Genomic DNA, 25,226 nt, shown 5'->3' on the forward strand with positions numbered 1-25,226 from the left:
AGACTCTGACACCGGTCGTACAGAGACCTGACAGCCCTTATTAAAGGGCCCGGTACTCCATACTCCCGGAGTACCCCCCCACAGGATCCCCCGGGGGACATGGTCGAATGCCTTCTCCAGATCCACAAAACACATGTAGACTGGTTGGGCAAACTCCCATGCCCCCTCCAGAATCCTGCTGAGGGTGTAGAGCTGGTCCAGTGTTCCACGGCCAGGACGAAAACCACACTGCTCTTCCTGAATCCGAGATTCGACTATCCGACGGACCCTCCTTTCCAGAACCCCTGAATAGACCTTACCAGGGAGGCTTAAGAGTGTGATTCCCCTGTAGTTGGAACACACCCTCCGGTCCCCCTTTTTAAATAGGGGGACCACCACCCCAGTCTGCCAATCCAGGGGAACAGCCCCCGATGTCCACGCAATGTTGCAGAGCCGCATTAACCAACACAGCCCCACAACATCCAGAGCCTTAAGGTACTCAGGGCGAATCTCATCCACCCCCGGGGCCTTGCCACCGAGGAGCTTTTTAACAACCTCGGCAACCTCAGCACCAGAGATGGGAGAACCCGACCCAGAGTCCTCAGGCTCTGCTTCCGCAATGGAAGACGTGTTGGTGGGATTAAGGAGGTCTTCGAAGTATTCCGCCCACCGACGCACGACGTCCCGAGTCGAGGTCAGCAGCACACCCCCCCCCACTGTAAACAGTGTTGGTACTGCACTGCTTCCCCCTCCTGAGACGCCGGATAGTGGACCATAATCGCTTCGAAGCCGTACGGAAGTCTTTCTCCATGGCCTCTCCGAACTCTTCCCACGCCCGAGTTTTTGCTTCAGCGACCAGCCGAGCCGCCTGCCGCTTCGACTGCCGGTACACATCAGCTGCTTCCGGAGTCCCACAGGCCAATAAAGCTCGATAGGACTCCTTCAGCTTGACGGCTTCCCTCACCGCTGGTGTCCACCAGCGGGTTCGAGGGTTGCACCGACAACCTTGCGGCCACAGCTCCAACTAGCCACCTCGACAGGCACAGAACATGGTCCATTCAGACTCAATGTCCCCCGCCTCCTTCAGGACGTGTTTAAAGCTTTCTTTAGAGCGACCGAGGCTTTGTGATTGCTGAGCGGGCAGTGCCAGGCTAGCAGGAACTCCTGGTGCTCCCTATATCTACTCCACTCCTGGGTGTTACTGCCCATCAGTAGATGCATTATTGTCTCATGGTAATTAGTTGCGTTAAGTACCTCTGTGCACCTGCCTTTGTCCGCTGGCAAAATTATGATATTGCAGTCTTTGCTTAGGGATGTAACAGCTACTACAACTACTTTCCTTTGGCGTGATGTTTGAGGAGGGCACTTTTATGAAAAATGGGTTGCAAAACAGTTAATTATACATCTTGAAAGTGGCCAGACTCCTTTACATCCCGTGCAATTTGGATTTCGTGCCCACCATTGTACAGAAATTGCAATAACACATTTAACAGGGCTATTAAATGTTTTTCAGTGAGAGTGGGTTAGATTTAATGGGCAGTATGAAATGCTTTTGAACTACTTGGATATATATCTATATAGATATATATCTATATATAGATATATATTAAAATTTTAGTCCTTACTTGATTTTATTTCGTGCAGCTCCCCTAATGTGTCAGAGTGGACGGTGGTTTTGGGTCGCCTGAAGCAGAAAGGATTCAACCCTTTTGAGATGTCTTTCAACGTGTCAAATATCACTATGAGCAACATGACAGGTTCCAACGTTGCATTGCTTCAGCTGTCCACCCAACCAACCCTTAACAACTACATCCAACCCATCTGCTTGGACAATGGCAGAACCTTCACGGCGGGGTCTACCTGTTGGGCTGCTGGCTGGAGCTCTGGAAGAGGAGGGGGTGAGTCTGTGACATAAAGGCAGACACAGTAATGTTAATCTATCAGATGAAAAAACAAAGACCCATGTATATTTAATGTTTTCGTCTACAATGAAACTTTTATCTTCAAAATTTTAGAAGAGGAAGTTCTGCAGGAGTTTCAAACCGTGGTGCACACATGTGAAAATGTGTCCTCCAGTGAGAACATTTGTACAGGACAGTTTACCCTGGAGCAAGTGAGTACTATTTTTCATGGTGTGCTGTTTGACCATAATCCATCCAACCTACAGGGACACTGTCAGGTCTGGAGGGAGAAAAACTATAAAGTGCTTCAGGAAATAAGAAGAAGAACTGATGTCTTTGAAGTTCATGTTCTGTCTACAATGCAGAATGTCAAGGTTTCAGTTTTCTTATGCTACGAGTAGATGGTGCACCAGGAAATCCATGTATCCTGAAGTGATGCTATCTTTAGTAGTTCAAAACAATTACTAAAAATAATGTCTTATAATTCACATAAAATGTGTTTTAATAGGTTTACAAAAGTATCTACTTCCCTTAAACCTTTCCACATTAAGTTTGATTTGCTGTGGTTTAATCTAACAGAGTAACGATTCAGTTCAATTAAAAATACTTTATTAATTCCAAAGAGAAATAAAAAAGTAGTATATTTATTTAAAGTGTAAGGACAATCAATAATTTCATATTTTTCAGATACAAATCCTAAAATGTGATGTTCTACGACTTCAAATTAACCCAAAATAAATTCCAATGCAACCTATTCCTTCAATAGCCTTCAGATTAGAATCACAATCAGCTTCAATCGCCATGTTGGCTCATACAACAAGGAAGGTGCGGTCAGCCCTGATGATCCTCTCTGCAGACCTGATTGTTGGATGCAGTTTGGACCGGTCCTGTTCTGGGAAGCCAAACCACACAGTGATGGACGAACACAAGAGAAAATGAATCATGCCAGTTGAGAAGATGACCTACAAGGTTGGACTTCTTGAGTTGGTGCATGAAGTTCAGTCTCTGATGGGACTTCTTCTGAAAGTCAATATATGAGGACCATCTAAGGTCCTGAATAAAGGTGATTCTGAGGTCCCATAAAGGACCCACAGCAGGTTGACTGTATCATCTGCAGTGCTGTTTGCCCAGTAAGCAAACAACAGGGTGGACTAGCAGGGAACTGGTGATCTCCTTCAGATGCTTCAACGCCAGTTCAAAGGATTTCTTTACCAGAGACATCAGGGCCACTGGCATGTAGTCATATATCCCCATGATGGAGCATTTCCAGTTAAAGTATTAAAGTCAGCGGATGAACCTCTAAACACCCTCCAAACTGTGCCATCAAAGAAGGCCTGTAACATTTTCTTTGACTCACTCCACTTCCCAACAGTCCTAAACACAGACTTGCCCATAATTGACGTTGCATCCAGCTCCTTTGTAATGCAAAGTATAACGTAGGTCACTAAATGGCATTAGAAAAGACCCGTCACAAGACCAGTGTCAAATGACCTAAATGCCCTGTCCTCATATGCCATCAATATTTGACATAAAATACATACAGGTTACTTGTAGGGGTGTGTGGTCCTTTGGCCCTGCTGTGGCTGGCATAAATAATCATTAAATTTAAGCTTTGACTCAGCAGTCAGGGTTTTTTCCAACCCTTGAAAGACCTCTGAGTTGGTGGGGTGCTGGTAGGACCTTTTTTCTTCCCTTTGCTTCATGTGTTTTGATTATTATACTTGAAGGGAAGTTGTCACTCCTTTATTCTTTATGAGTGTGCTGTTAGAACGCCAGTGCTCGAATAACTCCTTTCAACTATTGTCCTGATATCAGCTGTTTGGACTGAACAGACAGAGAGTTATTGTCCCGTGACAATCAGCCATAAAATAAACTTTAAATAACTTAAAAACATGCGTAATGGCACAACATAGCCTTAGCCTCCTTTAAACATCTCCACCACTTTATCACTGACTGACCGGTGTGTTCCTTGGACTTCATGGTGCTGCTTGCTCCCAAATATTCTAACCAACCTCTGAGGCCATCCCAAGAGTTGGGCTGTTCGTCCTGTAACTGCAGGGTTGGCGGTTATCAGCCGTACAGATGCTCTTATCCAAATTGGCTCCCCTTCAATCTCAATTTCTTCTGGATGTTATGTAAACCAGATGCTCTGTGACATCTGTGACTTGGACAGAGAGCTCTGAATTGAACTGCCTGATTCCATCACTACCAAAGACTAATAGCTGCTATCTGCCACACAGGCAGACACGCCGCCTCCACTGTGCTTTTCCCCTGCTTACTGTTTTAGCTGTAGTGTCAGAAAGGTCAGATCAGAGACCTCAAACTGTAGCTTTCTTAGAATTTTTAGTGATGATCCTCACTCTTTCTGTATGTTAATGTATGTAAAGAATTCTAGTCAAAGATTTATTTAGCTTATTCCTTTTTTTTTCCTATGTGTGTCTGTAATGTTTTTTTCTCTTCAAGTGCAACACTTTGAATGTCTTGGTACTTAAAAGTGCTAGATAAAATAAACTTACCTTACTAAAGAAATGTTTCCCCTTGTTGTTCAGGGTGACTTTGGCGGTCCGCTTATGTGCAAACAGGATGGTACTTGGTTCCAGGCAGCAGTGCTGTTGACCACCAACACCTCCACCACTCTAAATCGCGACAATACTTTGATGGTTTTTGACAAAACCAGTCGCTTTCAAGACTTCCTGACTCGCATGCTTGGGACCTTCTTATCTCCAGAACCCGCCGTTGACACTACCAATATCACCACCACCACCACCACCAATTCATCCAGTGGATGCTATCAGCCGAATTTCCCCCTTTTGCTCCATCTCCATCTCCTCACTCTGATTTTATGTCTCCAGCTCTTCTCATAGAGAGGCCAGCATTTGTTGACCCCCTAATGGGACATTAAAGTCTAAACAAATCTTTAATTTTATATAACGGTAAATTGGTAAGATGTCAGGTGTATATATGGCTTTATGGTGGAAACTGATGATGAGCTTTTTGAGGTGGAAGAATCAATCATTCAGGGCTTTCTGATCTTTAGACTTATGGCTGATGGTTGATGCAAACAATCCATGTAAAACAATAAACCTTGTATGTTTTCCTTCCAAGAAGTGAGACTTAATTCTGCCTTGGCTAATTGTTCACCTGATGTTCTAAAGCACAGGTGTCAAACTCAAGGCCCGCGGGCCAAATCCGGCCCGTCAAGGTAAATAATCCGGCCCTCAAGAACCAAAAAAAAAGGCATCATGTCATAAAGTAGAGGCATATGTCCTTTTAAAGTGTATAAAGTGGCTAAATCTGTGCCTCCTGTAAGTGTAACTCACCCCAATATCAACTTTTTTTGCAGATAAACTGTATAAACTGGGCCTAAGGTGCTACTTTTATGTTACTGTGCATTTTTTATACTTCTATGTGAACTGGAATGAAATTATGAAATGAAAAGTATCGTCTATACACGTGCAACCGGCCCTTTTAATGACTTCATGACGCCAAAGTGGCCCTATATAGAAATGAGTTTGACACCCCTGTTCTAAAGGTTCTTCAAAGTTTTTCTTTGAATACCTCTGCTTGATTTTACTGAGAAGTTGCAAATTGTAAGAAGACCTAAGGGATTGTCAAAAAGTTTGGCTTGTTTAAAAGTAAGTTAAAGTGGGACTTTTGAACATCTCTGGCTCTCTGTTTTTTGCTGTAACACAGCCAAGTTAGAGGAGCTCCAAGGTTTTTCAAATGAAATTGTTCTTCAAGGCAAGGCAAGTTTATTTATAAAGCACATTTCAGTAACAACGCAATTCAAATTTTCCAAGTCAGATTCAGAATAAACTTTATAGGCCAGGTTTGTGTGTCTTAACAAGTAATTTGACTTTGGATTCTAGCGCTTACATCATGTAAAGGAACTGACAGACAGCAAACAGAACAGTAACTACAATCTATACCAGAGCAGACATTTTTCAGGGAAACGTTTTGAACAGGGACTGTATGTACAGGAGACTTAAAAAGACTATAGCTTACCACAGCTTAAGTTCACAAAGTAGGAATCTGAATGAAATACTTCCGAAGAGATTGTTTTGTGGTTTTGGAGGCTTAGAATGATTCACTTGAATTTAAGAAGTCTGATAAATGTAATAATTGTTTTTGATTATTTAATTTTTGGATTCAAACTGATTCACCACTATCCTCTATTATCCACAATTTATATGTGCACTGACGATACTACAAATAATCTGTTATTATTTACTGTTGGATCTGTCTTGATGGGGCAATATGAGTGTTGTTTTTAAATTAACTGCTTGATCATGTGACCTTTTCTGGTGTATATAGGAGTTGTTTACAGAATTATAAATAAATTTAAATATGCACCCTAAATATTTGTTGTGTTTTTTCTGTGGTATACAGCAAAGTCCTCAAAAACCACCTTTGGCTCTTTCCTGTCCGTGGGTAGCTTAGTACTGGGCTGCAGAATATTACTTAATTCCTGATACAGAACAAGCTACTCCTGACCCAAGGGATATAGTAAGAAAGCCAGAAAGTGCAAATGTACACTGAAAATACGTCAACAACTATTATTGGCAGAGGATCGAACTTGCTGTTTACCACCTCCTGAAGGTCCCCCACATTCTCACTGAGTTTTATGGTTGTAACTCATTTAGTTATCATGGCTACCATAGGCACTAGTTCATTTGAAAACCATATACACTTTAAATTCCACCAAAACTGTAAGTGACAAATGGACCAAACATGCTCCCTGAGTTTGGTGGTTCTAGCTCACTTCCTAGACATAGTGGCCAAAGACTCCCATTCATATGTCAATGCCCTTTGACCTCCACAGGTAGGTGACATCCCAGCTATAGTGTCCTATGCAGTTAGTTGGTCCTGGGTTTTATTTTGGCTAAATACTGAGATTCTCATAGGACCCGTTGGGTAATCAGAGCTCTGATATATGATGGAGCTTGATTATTAAGGGCTTTATACGTTAGAAGGAGAATTTTAAATTCTATTCTTGATTTAACAGGAAGCCAATGAAGGGAAGCTAAAATTGGAGAAATATGATCCCTCTTGTTGATTTTCATCAGAACTCTTGCTGCAGCATTTTGGATCAGCTGAAGGCTTTGAACTGCATTTTGTGGACTTCCTGATAGTAAAGAATTACAATAGTCCAGCCTTGAAGTAACAAATGCATGGACTAGTTTTTCAGCATCACTCCTGGACAGAATGTTTCTAATTTTGGCGATATTTGGGAGGTGAAAAAAGGAAACTCTGGAAACCTGTTTAATATGGGATTTAGATGACATGTCTTGGTCGAAAATAACACCAAGATTTTTTACTTTATTACCAGAGGCCATGTTAATGCCATCCAGATTAAGTGATTGATTAAGAACTTTATTTTTTGAAGACTCTGGTCCAAAGATTACAACTTCTGTCTTGTCAGAATTTAAATGCAGGAAATTTGGTCTGGTCTGGGAATAAAACAGTTTAGCATATTTACTTCAATGTACAGCACTTTCGGTTGGCATTATACTGTATTTTACTGTACACACAGACTCTGGGTCCCCACCAACATACACACACCTGTATGAAGGGTGGCCTGCTGATGTGAAGCCCCAAAGTGAACCACCTGAACCTGAGAACTGTATTTACAGTTGTAGTTTTCTGAAAACTCAACATGTAGCAAAGCCTCTTCCCCTGACATCAGGGGCGGTTCTAGACAGGGGCCAACAGGGGCCCATGCCCCTGTACAAATGGTCCTGGCCCCTGTTATGGCCCCTGTACTAAAGACATGATGTTAAATAAACTTCTCATAATTATTTGCAATGGCAAAGAAACCATAACTGATTGGTTACTTTGACCAATTTTATTTTTTACCTATACAGTTTTACTCTTAGAAGGATTTAAAAATTAAGATGTTTCACGTTTAGCTTTAGCCGTATTGAGCAGGGGGCAAAGTTTTCAACTGCTAGATCAGGGGTCTGAAACCTGCAGTTCCAAAGCCACAAGTGGCTCACTTAATATTATTACACAGTTAAATATTGCCATTTTATTGTTTAATTTTTTTGTTCTGTGCCCCTGTGAAATAACACTGGCCCCACCTTGGCCCCCCTGGTAAATTTGGTCTAGAACCGCCTCTGCCTGACATGTTGTTCCTCAGCCCACGGCAGAAAGCATAATGCTGCTTGATATTAAAGTAAGGCCTTTTTAAATCTTTTTACATAGCTGTGGAAGAGCTCAATGAGGTCCTCTTGTGTACCCTCCACAGATTTCCTGACTGTCACCTTGACAGTTGCCTTTTCTCCCTTTTTATCAATATCCGTCTCCTCTGTTACCCACCGGGTAAAAGAGGTGTTTGAGGTGCTATTGTTTGCACTTATGATGCGGACAGTTTTGTCTTTGCACTGGACACACTCTCCATACATGCAACTCTTGCTGGATGAATTGCAGGAAACTTTCTCTATCAATTCCTCAATGTTGGCATTCTCATTAAGAGTCAACTGATGGAGCTTCACTGCCAGAAAGCTAAAACCTTCATGCAACGTGACACATGCATGTGTTCAGAGAGAGTTGGATTTACAACCCAAAAGGGGCGAAGACGACGGAAAAGGGAGTGGGATATCATCTTTTGTGGATATTTTGTGATGTATCCATCAGGAGCCTCATTTGCATTTTTAGTTTTTTTTTTTTTTTTTTTTTTTTTGTGAGTGTTTGTTTGGTTCCAGTTGTCATTCTGCTCACATTATCCCTGAGACAGAATGACCTAATAATTTTTTTCAAGTCTTCAGAGAACCTCTTGGTCCTCTTTCTTTCAAAATGAAGACTGTCATTGTGTCTAGAGTTCTTGATTGAAAATCCATGGGAGACATTTGCAAATCTTTGCAACATTTAAGATCTTTTCTGTCCTTGGTGGGTTTTTTGTATTTATTCCTAATCTCTTGAATGAGAGAAGCTGCTCTCCAGCTGCTCTCCACATTTTTCTTTTTTATCCTGTTCTCTTTCACTCAGTTCTTGAATTGCTTTTTTCTTCCTTGCCTCTACATTTTTTCATTCGTGTCGTCGAATGAAAAAAAGTTAATAATTTCTCATAAAAAGAAACAATTGAATTCAGGTTTTTATTCTGCATTGAAGAATGCATTTCACATCTAACATTTAGTGATCCAATAGATGAAATTCACCTTAAGAGTCATTTCTATGGAATGACTCCTGGATGATTTTATAGAACCGTCTTTTAGCTTCCATCACGTCTTGTGAATTTGCGTTATATATGTATAAAAATGTATTTGTATTTAATAATTAAGATAGATTTTAACGAAGGGAACAAACAATCTGTTTATAGATGAAGTAGGATAAACCCTTTTCTGTGATTGGTTGTTTCAGCTTATCTGATTGGTCGCTGCAGTTTGTTTGTTTGTCTGGGACCGACAGCTCTGCGCCGTTTTCAGCAGGAGCCGCAAAAGAGCTGCAGACTGCGGCGCGCTGAAAGGGTTAACGCGGATAGGAGCGGTTCGACCTGCTGATGCAGAGGTATGAGAAACGAAACCAAACGTCAACACGGCCAGCCCAGAAACTTTCTCAAGATCCACTCATTTGATCAGACTCAGTTTCATAACATCTTCAGTCCGATCGCATTATTTAGTTTTTACATAAGCAGGAAAACGTCTGATCCTGAAGGGAGAGGAAGATGTCTGCAGCGAGGTAAAGTCTGTTTGTTTTCCTGCTCAGTAAAGCGCTCTGACAAACTGAACTAAACAAGACACTGAATACAACATTTCAGCCTAAACTAAGTGTTGAATTTACTAACTTTTACAAACCAACATGCAGGGCGTTCATTTTTATGCAACTTGTCCCGTGCTCCGCTTTTATCGCTGATTTAAAGTCTTTTAAATCACATAAGTTTAATTTAGAAACTCTTCAGATGGACACACATGAGTAAACTGGTTGTATTAACAGAGCGGTGAAGTAAAAAGTAGGAATGGTTGAAGTTTTATTCAAGTTTAATTTGGGACAAACTTCTATCTGAGCATAGAAAGATGAGTTTTGGGGACCTCTAGTGGTCAGTTCCTGGAACTGAACGGCACTAAATGAAAGGTTAAACGTTCTCTCAACTGCATGACCACACGTCCTCCTTCTGCAATAGGACGCATTTTTTTAATTAGACGAATTTAAACAGATAGAGTTGTTTGCTCGTTTTGATGTTTTAGGAGTTTCCCTTTGATTTGTAAATTGTAAATTCTGTTTATGTGTATTTGTGTTCAGTGCACCAAATGACTTTATTGTTTCTGTGCCTGCAGGCAGAAAATAATAAAGCAGGCAAATTTTGCAAAGCAGAACATGTGCATGGGACTGTTGTGAAAAGTCCACTAAAAGATAACCAGCTTGTTGTTGAAACGGTAGAAGCCTTGCAGGTTTAAACTGGAAACACCTGTCGTGTTTTGAACATAATCTGTTTGCAGACTCTCTCAGAGGTAGAAAAAAATGCTCAAATAAAAGACAAGGAAGTGATAAGATGGTGGCGAGAATGTGTTGACATTGTGTTGAAAGGCTTGCAGGGGTGGGGGTGGGGAACTGGGCCTTGAGTTCAGTTTTTCTATGTTGCTTTGGTACGTTTCTCAGATCAGAATTCAAAATATCAAAACTGCTTGTTCACTCTTCCCAATATTGTGCACAATCATACAAAAAGCAGTTTCTCACTTGGCTGAACAAGTTGCAAACATTATAGTTCATCCATGCAAAGGATTAGGTACAATTCTCTGCTGTTTCCTACATTATCAGCTGTTTGTGTAGTGCAGATCAAAATGTATTGTGACAGATCTCTGTTCAATAGTCTAAATCTGTCCTGAATTTACCAATTCAGGACAGATTTAGGTGAGTCTTGTCTATCTATATTAAAGGAAACGTGTGAATCGTTAGATCAACCAATGATTATTCAGTTTTCTGAAATAGCACAAAAATGCATCTCATGAACTAGCAACTGACACCTCTATATGTCTATATATATATAGCCGGAGCACAACACTATGAACAAGGTCAACAGCCAGAGATAAGAAGAAGAGGAAGAGGAGGGTCTAACAATAGATATTGTATTACATACCATATTACATAGCATAATCTCTGCTGCTCATATCAGACTCTTTGCGTGTGTGAAAACATGCTAATGGTTGCACAGGTTCTTGATCTGATTAAGAATCATTTACTGTCTTCTAGATGCTAATATCCGTTTTTACACGCTTTAGCTTCTCTGAGGTGTTTGCTTGTGCAGTCGTGCATATTGCATAGTTTTTTCTCACATTGTTCCATAAATCAACTGCTGTCTTTCTTCTATTTAACTTGAATATTGCAAGTCGCCACAGCTCCCGGGGACTTTGGCCCTGTGTCTCAGCTCTTCCCTGGGATGGGGAGGCAGCTTTCCCGGTGTTAGTCCTTTTGGGCGTCTGGAGTTTTGGTCTCCCCGGCGTCTGCCTCGGCTCTTTGGGGGCGAGTCTTTGGCTCCTCACAACCACGATTGAGCATTTTTCTCATGGATAAACCTTACATACACAAGAGCACTCTCACAAACACCTATAGGTGCTTCCATTCAGCTGCTTACAGATTCACTTCTGTACAGAAAACCCCATCATTAGCTTTAGGTGTCACTTTGTCTCTGTCAGGTTTGTTTATCGATGAACTCAGAGCACACACACACAGGACAAAAGTTTTAGAGGTTTATTGTAAGGTGAATGATTGATGAATGAAGTAACCAGAGGTGCAGGAATACAGGGGCTCAGGGGTGCAGGTGAAGGCAGGAGCTGACGGCTTGGAGAGAGAGTTCAGCTAAGCTGGAAGGCTTGGCACTGAACCAAGTCTTCTCAGAGTGGCTAGTCAGGTTAGCAGAACTTGAGAGACACCAGGGCACAGAGCTGAGGTTCTCCAGGGCGGCTAGTCAGGTTAGCAGAACTTGAGAGACACCAGGGCACAGAGCTGAGTTTCTCCAGGGCGGCTAGTCAGGTTAGCAGAACTTGAGAGACACCAGGGCACAGAGCTGAGCTTCTCCAGGGCGGCTAGTCAGGTTAGCAGAACTCTGGAGACACCAGGACACAGAGCAGAACCTCTCCAGGAGCAAACAGTGACTAAATAGTCTTTAGAGTGACTGGCAGGACTAACCTTTACAACAGGAGCAAAACAAAGCTTCCAAGGCAAAACGGGAACTGGCATGGAGAGGTGTAGAATGATGATGGACCAGCACTAAAGTGAGGCAGAGGGAGGTTTAAATAGAAAGACTAACAGGTGAAATGCATCTGACTGAATAATTACTAACAGGTGTGACTGACTGCAAGGAGAGTGGAGTGAAGGCTGAGTGGAAGGGAAGGAGGAAACTAAAATTTAACAAATTAAAACCCAAACAAGGTGGAAAAACTGAGAATAATAGTAAACCAAAGCCGAATCAAAACTAAACCATGACAGTCTCGTATTAGATCATACTGTATATTCTTCAGTGATGTTATGAAGGCGTTGGTTGTTTGTACCTGTGATACTTTATTGGTTTGTTTTGCTGTTATTTTTATATCTCCCTTTGCAGGTGTAGAAGCAGACTCCAAGGATGTAATCTTGTTCTCTCTTTTTCCTCTCCTCTTTTTTTGTCACATTTTCTCCCTTTTAGCATTTTGTCTCATGTTTTTCTCTCCTTTTTTCTCTTCTGCCATTCCAGTTTTGTATCCATTGAATGTGAAACAGTCCCAAAATGAAATGTAATAAAGCTTTTTGCATATAAACCTCAAGCAGAGCACCACGGCAAAATCAGTAATGCTCCACTTGCGAAAGTAGAATATGTGGGGCTCTCTTTAGCACTAAGACAACAATTCTTAATGCTACACTGCCAGACAGGACACATTAAAAAACAAAAACAAAAAACTGCATTTTTTTAATGTAATGAATGCTTTTTATTCTAAATATGCCGTATTATCAATTAATAATTACTCAAAGTTTTATTTTTTTCCCCTTTCTGATATGATTTAGAAGTTTACTTTGAATTAGCCTTTGCAGAATCTTATTACTTAATCTAGTGTGTAAATCTGTCTTAATGGGTTTGCCACTGTCACACCCAAATCTCCCCATTGTGGGACAATAAAGGTACTTCTCTTCTCTTTTCTCTTCTCTTGAATATTGTATTACATAATAGCGTGTAATGGAATTGGAAGAAAGTAAACCACCATACATCGTCTACCTGGTCTCAGCCTAATGAAACGCAGACGGCGTGGTCAGAGTATCACGGCCACAGAGCTACAGCTCATGTACCGGGCCAACGGAGCCGGAACATAACCGTGGTTGCTGCTATCTCTGATGAATGGTGTGCTAACACACATTAACATCACTGGGCCATGCGATACTGAGCATCTTGTCACCTTTTTAGATACTTTCTACAGGGATGTCATCCCAGAACAAGAGGGTCAGATTGGAGATGGCTTTCCAAACAAAGTACGTTATAGTTTAGGACAATGTCAGTTTCCATCGCTCCATCGTTTGCTTTCTTCTCTCCCTGCTCCTCATCCCTTAAACCCCATTGAGGAATCTTTCTCAGCATTATGATGGAAAGTATAGGATTGTAAGCCACTTGCTGAAATGACCCTTCTGGGCGCCATGGATGCAGCGTGTGATGATGTCACAGAGGATGCCTGCAGAGGCTGGATGTTACACGCTGCACCGTAAGAGAAGCTATTCGCTGTGATGAGAGTTTGTTTCCCAACAATCAGGAACGTCAGGAGCTGTAGGAAGACTGCAGTGTGATTCCTGCAGCACTGCATGCAAGAACATTTCTAGGATTAAAGGACTGATGTCTCAGCAGGATCTAGAAAAACTAATCCATGCGTTTATTTTTAGTCGAATTGATTACTGCAACGGTGTCTTCACAGGTCTGCCTAAAAAGTGGATCAGAACGCTGCAGCTGATCCAGAACGCTGCTGCCCGCGTCCTCACTAATACTAAGAAAGTAGAGCACATCACACCAGTTCTAAAGTCCTTACACATGGCTCCCTGTATCTCAGAGAATAGACTTTAAAATACTTCTGTTAGTCTATAAATCCTTAAATGGCTTAGCTCCTAAATACATCACAGACTTGTTATCAGGGCATCAACCCTCCAGACCACTCAGGTCTTCTGGCTCCAGCCTGCTCTGCAGAACCAGAACCAGAACCAAACATGGAGAAGCAGCATTTAGTTCCTATGCTCCAATTATCTGGAACAAACTTCCAGAAAACTGTAAAGATGTGGAAAACCTTAGTTCCTTTAAATCAAGATTAAAAACACATTTGTTTAAAATTGCCTTCAACTGTCCTAGTTAACTGAATCACCACTTTTTTGTTCTATTTTCTATCTATATTTTATTCCTACTTGCTTTTATTCTGTTTTATTTTGCTATATTTTAATCATGTAAAGCACTTTGCATTGTCTTTGTACTGAATTGTGCTATATAAATAAATTTGCCTTGCCTTGCCTTGCCTTGCATGCACAGTTCTCCACAGATAGATTATAATATGTTCACATTTCTACTGTTAATTGTTTTTCTTTGTGTTATACGGTCCTTTTTCCTTTCTTTATTGCAACAAAATGGTCTGTCGACTGTAAAGTGTAAATGTGAGCCTTGTCAGTTTCCTACATAGGTGTAACTTATAATTTACAGTATAATTGTCATCAAAATGTTGTCCATAGTTTACATCAGAGCATCCTCCAGAGTACACTGTTATATTGGCAGCCTGACTAAGCAAATTTGACTATTTTTCACACACAATAACAAGGACTTTTTTGTTTATTGACACAGATGTTGACTTTTGAGAAATTAATTCAAGATCCCAAGCAAGAGGCTGAATTTCGCACGTAATCTGTGGTGCTTTGCTGTTTATATGAATTATGTTGAGAAATGCACTTGATGTTTTTGCAAATGCCGAAGATGGACCAAAAGGGACAAGAACAGCTGTAATTCAACTGCTGTAGTTTATCTTTTACGCATTAAATTAATCACTATGAGAGTCTTCCTTTCACCACCTCACCAGAGAAGCTGAATAAAAGTTATCCATGTTTCCTGCACAGTGGTAAAAACAGCAAATGTTGGGTAGTCTCCGTCTGCTAGTGGCTCCAGTGTTATGAATTGTCAACATAGCCACGCCCAAGTGACCCACTGGAGCGATGACGAAGGTCTTTAGACATCCAGAAAATGCTGCTTGAACAATGCTGTCTGTCAGAGACAACAATGCCTGCTACTGTTGGCATCAGCAGTCCTCGCATTGTCTGAAGCTTTAGGCCGTTCTGCTGTTGTTGTGTCTTTGTTATTTCTCAGAAATGTGCTGCTACACCTTTACAGGAAAAGGTGTTGGTGCTGACACTTTTATTCCTAATTTAGTTTAGGTATAGAACCCCCCCGGTGCAGCTTTATGTGACTAAACCTGCAGGATGAGTTAATAAAGACCAGGCAGCTGAAGACCTCTGCAGACATTTTGCTATATTTTGTGGAACACAACACATAAACGTCTCTTAACAAGTTAATCTTTGTTTGTGCTGTGATTTGTTTCACAGGAAGGAACTACAGGAGGCGTTGTGCCGCTATGTCTGCGATACTCTCACCTACATACAGCTGGGGAGGGAATTCTGTGAGATGTTCTCCAAATGGATGCTGAGGAGGGAAACAGAATTAGAGATGATGACGGACATCAAAGACAGGGCTGACCGGACCGATCTCGCTATCAGCCATGTGACAGGGTCAGGGGAAAAAGGGAAGGCCTTCTTGGAATATATGAAGAGCAAGTTCACCGGCGGGACAGCAGACAAGAAGTTAGCGGAGCTGGAGAGCGAGCTGGCTGAGGTGCTGAAGGACACGCAGGTCGGCCTGGAGAAGCTGGACGGCTTCCTGGATGCGGTGGAGAAGCTGGCGGTCACCTCGCTGCACGTGTTCGCAGAGAGCCAGATGTTACAGCTCCCTGAAGACATCAGCGCCGACTACGTCCAGGCTGTCATCACAGCCGCTCGTCTCATCTGCCCTCTGCTCCTGCAGTTTAAAAGAGACGCGAGCTCCTTCTTCCTCCCTAAACTTCAGAATGTGGACGTGCTGGCGTACCAGCTCGACGCATACATCCAGACCAGCAAGAAGATCTGTGAGAAGATGGAGAAAAGGTAACGGCACATTAGGACAGTGGTTCCCCAAGGTTTTCTGTCGCTCTCCTTTGAAGAAGGAGCATTTTTCAGGCCCCATCATCCAAAAAAATGGGTCAATTTCTTTTTTAATGTTTCCTCTTTTAATGCACTAAAGTCGTCCTTCTGAAAATTACCCAGAATCCTTTTTAAAAGTTAGAACATATATATGGCTCTATTTATAACGTACAACAATGGTTTCTAACAGCAAGAAAGTTTCAACCATATTTCAACATTGCCACACTTTAACTATATAATATTAACAAGAATATACATAGCTTAATTAGCTATAGATCTCATATGGCAAAAATAGTATCACACCATATATATATATATATATATATATATATATATATATATATATATATATATATATATATATATATATATATATATATATATATATATATATATATATTAAAACTTCAGAATTAAGTTATGCACTTATTTAGGACTTTATTCATAGTATTCAGCACACTACTGACAGCAGGCACAGGACAGACAGCAGGGGAAGCTGTTGTCAGATTTACAAGCTGTATTGTCTGGAGAAAAAGAGAAGCTTGTGTCTGCAGACCACTGAGCTATATAATACACTGGAGTGCTGATTTTGCCGAAAAACTGAAGTCACTGTCCGCCATCTTGCTACTCCCTACTCTCACAGAATCCCACAGGATTTGGTTGCAACAACAAGCAGTTTTCTGGCTGTGTGAAAACGTTTCACAGGTAATTAACAGTCAGTGGATGTACTAACACTATCAACTACTAGGAAATTAGGTGCTGACATATTTTACATGTTATTCATATTAAATATATATAGGCTATATATGTATATATAAGTATGTGTATTTGTATATATGTACATATATGTATACACATATGTTTTTGTATATTGTTATTTATATATTTATAAATGTTAAAAATATATATTTAAATGAATAAATTGCACAATATTTCAGCACATGACTTTCTCATTACTTGATATTTTTAGAACATAACATAAAAGTATATGGCATTTGACATTTTAAAAGTCTTAAGCCCCCCCTGAACATGAGAAAATCCTCGTTATTCAATGCTGTAGTGCACATATTCCCTAGTTACTGGGGGGAAATAGGGAGTACCAATATGGCGGCTGGTGGCTTCAAAGCGACTCGTTCTAACAGCGGCTATTAGCACTCCAGTGTATTATATAGCTCAGTGGTGCAGACCCAAAGACTAAAGACAAGGCTGTTGTGCGCCCCCCCCGTAATAACTCCATCCCACCCATAGAGGGCGCCCCCCCCCCACTATAAGCACTGCATTAGGATAACACAATGCATTTATAACCCCTAAAATGTTTTTGGATTTTGTTACACTACAACCAGAAATCTCCATGGGTTTTATTGGGATTTACTGTGACAGGCCAACACAAAGTATTGCATAATTGTGAAGTTGAAAAAAAAATTATTCAAGAGTTAAAAATTGTTTGACAAATAAAAATTTTGGGGTATATTTGTATTCAGCCCCACCAAGTTGTTTCTTAGTCTTGGGGATAGGTCTCTGGATGATTTGATGCTGATGTGCTAAAAAGATTTAGTATTTCCTTTGTTGTGAAACTGATTCCAAAGTATAACTTTACAAGATGTTTATTATTCTAGATTTTAACGTAGGGGGAAAGTTGTGCTTTTTTGTAAGAGTTCTTATATAAATACTATTCCAAAAAAAGTAAAAAACAAAACAACTGGACTTGTTTTCCGTTGTAGAAGACATTTCGCTTCCTCTCCAGGAAGCTTTCTCAATTCAAGAAGTCTGAAGTAATGTGGAGTAACAAGCTTTATACCATTGCCAAACAAGGGCCTTGTAATGGCTTAGATAACATGCAAATACAACCGAAACAGGTCCACCCCTTAGTAATGGGCGGTCGTTAAAGTCATTAAGCCAGCAGATTGAGCCGAAACCGGTCCACTCCTCTGTAACGGGGAGTCGTTAGAGTTGTTATTATATAAATACTACTTTATTCTTGTTACTTTACAATATTATTCTCATAATTTCCCCTAAAAACCATCCCATCCGCCTAAAGGGGGTCGCCTGTCTCCGTTATTTTTAGGGTCGCAGGTTGAAAGGTTTGAGATCTCCTGTCATAGAGCATCAATAAAATACATTGAGGTTGATGGTTTTAGTGTTCAAGGAGTATGAAAACTTTTGTGAGCCACTCTTTTATTTGATGTACAGAACTACATCATCCTGTAAAACGTATAACTGTGTCTTTAACAGCTGCTTCAGCGACTTTTCCTCAAAGATGATCAGCGAAGCAGTGGTGAACCTCGATGAGGATTTATCTGAAGATGATGTTCAGAGGATGCTTGATCACATAAACCAACTTGATCAAATCAGGTATGTTTTAGCTTATTGACCTGATTTGGTTAACAGCTTCTATGGGTCGTTTTATGATTTATTTGAACCATTTTTTCTATGACTACTCTGACTACTTTTAAAGAAATATGTTTTCTTCTTTAGCAATTTAACTCTAACCCATTGACACATTAAGACTCAAAAATGGCTCTTGACGTAATAAAACCTGAGCAGTGTTGGTGTTCTGATGACAGGTATAAACCTGTTGTAAAAAATAAAACAAGAAGACGTGATAAAGCCTGTGCTGGTTCTTGTCATCACCATGCATCTATTCTGTAACCGCACTAGCATGTTGCCTGAAGGGTGATTGAGCTTTTTAGCAACAATAACACGCTTGTAGCTGACTAACTGAGACCGACATACGCTTATCATTTGTCCAGATCTTCATCTGAGACTCTTTTACAAAAGTATTGACCAAAGATATAATAGCATCCCACATTTCAATTTCAAAAATAAATTCCAATTTTTAAAAACGGTGCCAAAACTGTGCCAAAATTACACAAAAACAGTAAATCTAAACATGTATAACTTCTCAAATGCTTGTTGTGTGGACACCAAATGTGCTACAGATGTAACCAAGATGTTGTAATTACAATCTATTATGTTTATTTCCTTCTTTACAGCAAAAGTGAGAAGTTTTGTATGTAAACATATGTTCTTTCTTGTTAGGCGGAGTTTGTTTTCCAGGCATTTAAATCACATTTACTCAGGCCCAGAATAATTTACTCTCAAATTTTCACTTCCACATCATCCTCCAGCACCTTCATGTTAGTTGATAACAATATTAGCAGTTTAAGCATTGTAAAAGTTGACACATGCCTTTTAGTATTTTAGTATTTCCAACAAGGATATTGTTGGAAATAGTTTTCAGATCTGAAACATCTTAACTGCTGTACTGTTTTCAAACCACTGGTAGGTTGTAAACCTTCAGTTTTTTAGGGAACTGAAGGTTTTCAAAGGTTTCTAGAGAGGTTTAGGGCTACTTTTACTACATTTTCATATCTCAAACTGATTTTTTTTATTCACCTGTCATGTCCAGCTTGAAGCAGAATGGTGCTCTGGCTTCTGTAGTTGTGGCAAATATATTTGCTTTTACCAAGGGAGGCTTTTTACCTACAAGTCTTCCCCTGACGTCCAACACTTGATTTACTTTATTCCTGTTGCGGCGGGGCAGCCAGTGCCACACATCATTAACCTAAGCCTGCCGAAGAGGCAAGGAAACTTATTTTTAATTGTTGATAAGGTGAAGCTTCCTAGTCTTTCCATCACTTTTTGGTTCCTCTTAGTTCTAATGGTTCAGTAACTCGTGAAGCATCCAGTGGGACTTTAAAAATGAAAAATATAGAAAGCATCTTTTTCTGTGCAGGAAGTCAGTATAGAGAGCTCGCCACCATTGTCATTAAAAATGAACCCTAAATGCCATCACTTTACATCAATCAGGAATGGTTGCTACTATTTTTTAAATTAAATTTTATTATATTGTTTTTGTTTTGTAGGGTCCTAATTTGTTAACTATGTTCGTTAACCTTACAGTATGTTGCTTCTTTTTATATAACCAAAAGCCCAGTTAGTGGCAGACATTGTAAATTAGCTTATGATAATTAATTAATACTGTACATGACAGGAAATTAAATAAAATCTTGGATGGATAGCTTTGAATCACGAGTTTTACACTGAATGTTTTCAGCGTTTCTGTTATTCTGTGTTCTCCTGGTAATCCATTCTTCTATCTTTATTTCATCCTCTCAGGATGGACCCAGACTTTCGAACGGTGTTCCTGTTTCAGGAGGATTCGTATCATGACTTCATAAAGGAGTTTACCGAGCGTCAGCCGAGGATGTCGGACTTCCTGAAGGAGCTGGAGGCGGATGCTGTTCAGCTGGACAGCATGAACAAAGGAGCGAAGATCTCCAGCGTGGTGGGCAGCTCAGTGGGAGCAGTGGGAGGCGTGCTCTCCATCGTTGGCTTGGCGTTGATTCCAGTCACAGCTGGAGCGTCTCTAGCCCTCACCATGACTGGAATCGGGATGGGAGTAACCAGCGGAGTCAACAGCATCGTCACCACCGCCACGGAGATAGGCGTTAACCGTACGCACCAAAAGAACGCCAACAAAGTCTTGCAGAGCTTCATGGAGGACGTGATGAAACTGCAGGATTGCCTGGAAGAGGTTATGCAACAAGCGGTTGCCAAAATGGAGACAAGCGGGCTAGGTGTAGCTCTGGGGGTCGGCAAAATTGTTTGTAAAGTTGGAACAGTTGGGAGAAGCATAGATGCAATCGTTGATCTAGCCTCCGCTGCTAAACTACTAAAAAGTGAAGAGGTCGTCTCCAGTGCTGGTAAAGTGGTGGCTCAGGAATCAGGAGCGCTGCGTAGCATTCCCAGGTTGGCCTCCGACGTCCCAGATGTCGGTCAAGCGGCTGTCAAAGGATCTCTTGCTGCCTCCCAAACGGCCAGAGCCGGTCTGATCGCGGTCAACGCGCTCTTCCTCGGCATGGACATCTTCTTCATCTGCAAGGACAGCATCAGTCTGGCCAAAGGCAGCGAGTCAGAGGTGTCGCAGTTCATCAGAGCCAGAGCTGCTCTGTGGAGCTCCCAGATGGATTCATGGAAGAAGATCCACGACTCTCTGGACGATGGCCTGCCGACATCGGGGAAGAAGGAAGCTGTGCTGGAAACGCCTTTCTATCCCGAGGTTGAGACGGAGAAACAGAAATGAGAGCAAACGTTTGCTTTGAAGGAGTGGATGAAAAACACTGGTACCACCTGGCTAATTTAAGATAATTACAAACACGATCAAAATAAAGTGATTATTGTGTCACTTTTAAAACAATGATGAAAGATTAAAATTGAACTCTACAATCAGTAAAATGTAGCTTCAACCATTTCAAGCTGGTCGTAAATCTACTGATCTAATTGAATATTTCTATTCTTTTTTGCAAGAGGATTATTGTTTACATTTTTAGCCCATTTCAAAAAAATCGACGTTCATTTTGTTCTACACGTTTGACCTGATAATAAATTAAAAACATAAACAGCATAACTATAATTCATCTCTTAGAAAAAATCCTGCAGCATCAAATAATTAAAGGGTTTCAGAAGCACTTTTGTATGTTTTTAAACTTAAATGGCACTAATGCAGATGGGCTGCATGGTGGTAGCACAGCTGCTCTGCAGCAAGATGGTCCTGGGTCCAAACCCTGGTACCACGTTCTCCCAGTAAAAGTGTGGGTTCTCTCTGGGTACTCCAGTTTCCTCCCTGTAGATGGTTGTTTGTTCTGTGTCTGTGTGGCCCTGTTATGGACTGGCCACTTCTCTAGGTTTTAATTCACCTCTCCCAGGTACATACGATGGATGGATGTTAATGCAAAGAAACACTTTATTTTTATGAGATCTGCACCTAGTTTTCATCACTGTCGTGTTGAGAGATATTAAACATGTACTGCTTGTCCTGTAATTTATCCTGAAAATTTTCTTCTGTAATATTTTGTATGTATGTTGTTTTGTGCATCCCTTCTACGAATCAATAAAGCCTAATTTCAATAAATGTGAAATTAAAATTCAAAATATCTGAATAAAATGGCTTCATAACCTGTTTGTATGGACCCGGTCAACGAAGATTCTTGTAATGCTGGGGTGAAAATGAATGGCTCATATAAGTCTGCATGCCCGTTAAAATGCAGTTTTGTAATGTAATGACATTAGACGAGGATAAATAATTAGAAAATGTTTTTCATGGATAATACGACGTTTATAATTTATCCTGAAAATTTTCTTCTGTAATATTTTGTGCATGTTATGTTGTTTTCTTTTTTCTTCATAGTAGGTACACCTGGTCTGACGTTCTGTTAATCTGCATCATGTTGTGGGGTTGGCTGTTTTGCTGCAGGAGGGACTGGTGCACTTAAATACCCTGATTTCCAGGCAGACAAAATAGCCTCCAATGGACTCTTCCATAAACATGTACCCTAAAACAGTTTCTGCTTGAATTCACTATTGTTTCTTTCAATGCACTTTAGCAACATCTTTATGTCTTCATGAGTATGGCTATAAAAATGTAAAATTAAATCCACGCTGAAAGATTTTACCCAATGCCTAAATCTGACTGCATCAAATTGAAATAGTTGTTTTTTCCCCCCTCTTCATCTGGTCCCTTCCTGTGACCTCAGCTCTAACAGGAAGCTATAATTACAGGAAGTGAGGTAACACTAAGGTAAGTTCACCAAAATAAAATGCACAGGTTAAATGATCAAACAATAAATACAAACTGGAACTGTGAATTGATTTAAACTAAGATGTTGTAGTAAATAATCTGTAGAAATGCAAAACATACACAAACCTGGGATAGGATACGTTTGCAGACTATAAACTAAATAAAATATGGCTAAATGAAAACAAGAATGTTACCTACAATTATATGAACTGAGGCAAATGGTGTTCTCACCCACTTTGTCAGACTCGTTAAAAGTCCTCCTCACTACATTTTTTCAATTTAGGAGCTCTCATAAGGCCTGAGATGCTTTGTGAATAACTTTTGACTTATCGAGGTAAAATTCTAAGAAATATATTTAGGAATCTTTTTGAATACGGGCACAGGTCTATAGCTCACAGGGAGTTAACTGACTCTTCCTCTCTAATGTTGACTGCTGCAAATATAAATTCATTAAACATGACTGCCATGAAGCGCATTGCTCTGCAGGGGAGGGTGGCCAGGATCAGTTTTAAAGGCAGGCTGTTCATAGGAAGAATATGAGAGCAGAGCAACTGGTCCTCTCAACAGAAATTATTTAAATGACTGTAGTCTCTGATCCTAAGCTTCAGGTACATCCCTCTGGGAAGTAACCTCAGGGAAGCTGCAGGATTCTAAATATCCCTGTTAACATGAAACCCCCTTGGGATTCCACAGAAAGAGCTTGGTATAGTTCCTAGAGCGAGGGATGTCTGTATGTCCATCATAGGGGTTTTCTAATCTGTCAAACTAACCTTGGGAAATAAGAGACAATGGATGGAAAGATAGATGTTGGATAGATTTTTCTAACTGACTTATTTGTGATTCCATGTCAAATTAATTTGAACAGCATTAACTAGCAATATGGGGCCACGATCAAAAGACAAAGACATTGGAATATTACATTCATCTTCGTTTGTTTGTTTGTTTGAGTTTATTTTTACAGTCACAAAATACATATTTCCATAAGAGATACACAACAGCAATAAAAAAATGAACTAAAAAAGTTCATAAGCAAAAGCTTATATGCCAAAATCTACAAATTGCAGTTCTTTGCAAGATGCATTTAATATTAAAGAAAAGAAAATACTGAGAGGATAATAAAATTAAAATGATGCCTCCTAACCTCTTGCTGACGAGGTTGCAATATTAATCAGTACGGTTCTTAATATGGAAAATGAACTTCAGAGATTAAGACTCAGCATAACTTTCCTTAGTTGAAATGTTAATACTGTGAAAATGCCATTATGGAGAGAATGAACAAAATCACAGGAGAAGAGTTTTCCCCAAGGGAAAAAAAAATCACAATTTAGATGAACTAAGATAGAAGCTCTTACTGATCAAATGAAACATTTTTTCATTGTATTTCCATTTCACACAATGTTCTTTAATTAGAATTGCTGAGAAAAACATGGTAAGGGAAACATAAAAAAATCAATAAAAAGCTACACTATGTTCATGGAAAAAATTGCCTTGATCTTTGTAAATACTCAGTAAGACTTTGGTTGTCTGAGATAAACAAAACAATTAGGAGCTGATGAGCCACAGCTGTAGCGCCTGCAGAGAGCTCTATTTAAGCCTCAGGTGCTGGTTGACCATTCAGTTGTGGCAGGAACTATGGGAGGAATTTGGCTTCTGGGTTTTTGTGCAGTCGCCTTGTGGCTTAAAGGTTTGTGTAGTTTCTTTGTTTTAAATTTTTTTGTGTATATTTAAAAATTATGGGTGATTAGGTAGTCAATTTGTGATCCTGGAAGGTTGCTGCTATAGTTGTGAAAAGATGCTATGAGAAAAATATGCTATTCACTTCACAGGGTCTTGTTTACCTGTTGATCATAATGGAGGAATACACTATGAACCAAAAGGGACTGGAAACTGTAAGATAAGTGTTTGGATATGCAAATTGTTAAATAAGCTTACTTCTGGCTAAACTGACGTTCATTTGTTTCAGCTTTGTCCCAAAATGAGATTCTCCTAAAGAGAAAAATTGCTTTACTCCAGTCAATGGATTCCAGGTTGATGGGAACTTCAAAAGAAGGTAATTATTTGTTCAATTCTGCCAAGCTTTTCATTCCATGGACATTTATTATAAGACCAAAAAATGTGAATATCCAACTATGACTTGTTCCTTAAGTGCAACTGGAAACCACTGAAGTGGAATTGGACGTGTCAAGCGACGCCTCCCGCAACGTGTCAAGCGACGCCTCCCGCAACGTGTCAAGCGACGCCTCCCGCAACGTGTCAAGCGACGCCTCCCGCAACGTGTCAAGCGACGCCTCCCGCAACGTGTCAAGCGACGCCTCCCGCAACGTGTCAAGCGACGCCTCCCGCAACGTGTCAAGCGACGCCTCCCGCAACGTGTCAAGCGACGCCTCCCGCAACGTGTCAAGCGACGCCTCCCGCAACGTGTCAAGCGACGCCTCCCGCAACGTGTCAAGCGACGCCTCCCGCAACGTGTCAAGCGACCGCCTCCCGCAACGTGTCAAGCGACGCCTCCCGCAACGTGTCAAGCGACGCCTCCCGCAACGTGTCAAGCGACGCCTCCCGCAACGTGTCAAGCGACGCCTCCCGCAACGTGTCAAGCGACGCCTCCCGCAACG

General features: G+C 40.7%; 1 protein-coding gene and 1 long non-coding RNA gene across 2 annotated transcripts; both read left to right on the plus strand.

Annotated features, from left to right (window-relative positions):
* The first annotated feature begins 9,317 nt into the window (after nucleotides 1–9,317).
* On the plus strand, nucleotides 9,318–22,089 carry apol (apolipoprotein L). Its single transcript, XM_036148700.1, has 4 exons — nucleotides 9,318–9,557; nucleotides 15,405–15,998; nucleotides 18,267–18,386; nucleotides 20,154–22,089. Exons 1-4 carry the CDS (start codon nucleotides 9,544–9,546, stop codon nucleotides 21,118–21,120), a joined length of 1,695 nt encoding a protein of 564 aa, XP_036004593.1. The 5' UTR covers nucleotides 9,318–9,543; the 3' UTR covers nucleotides 21,121–22,089.
* A 1,976-nt stretch (nucleotides 22,090–24,065) lies between these two features.
* On the plus strand, nucleotides 24,066–24,858 carry LOC118566493. The gene is made up of 4 exons (XR_004933073.1): nucleotides 24,066–24,298; nucleotides 24,441–24,503; nucleotides 24,578–24,664; nucleotides 24,761–24,858. It is a non-coding gene; the product is annotated as an uncharacterized LOC118566493 (long non-coding RNA).
* Nucleotides 24,859–25,226: the final 368 nt, after the last annotated feature.

This window comes from Fundulus heteroclitus, chromosome 16, assembly GCF_011125445.2.
Source record: "Fundulus heteroclitus isolate FHET01 chromosome 16, MU-UCD_Fhet_4.1, whole genome shotgun sequence".
NCBI lineage: Eukaryota > Metazoa > Chordata > Actinopteri > Cyprinodontiformes > Fundulidae > Fundulus > Fundulus heteroclitus.

Excerpts from the sequence above, each read along its gene's own strand:
- apol (XM_036148700.1), top strand. Across the intron at positions 15,999-18,266 it reads TGTGAGAAGATGGAGAAAAG|CTGCTTCAGCGACTTTTCCT; the intron begins GTAACGGCACAT and ends TGTCTTTAACAG. Across the intron at positions 18,387-20,153 it reads AACCAACTTGATCAAATCAG|GATGGACCCAGACTTTCGAA; the intron begins GTATGTTTTAGC and ends TCATCCTCTCAG.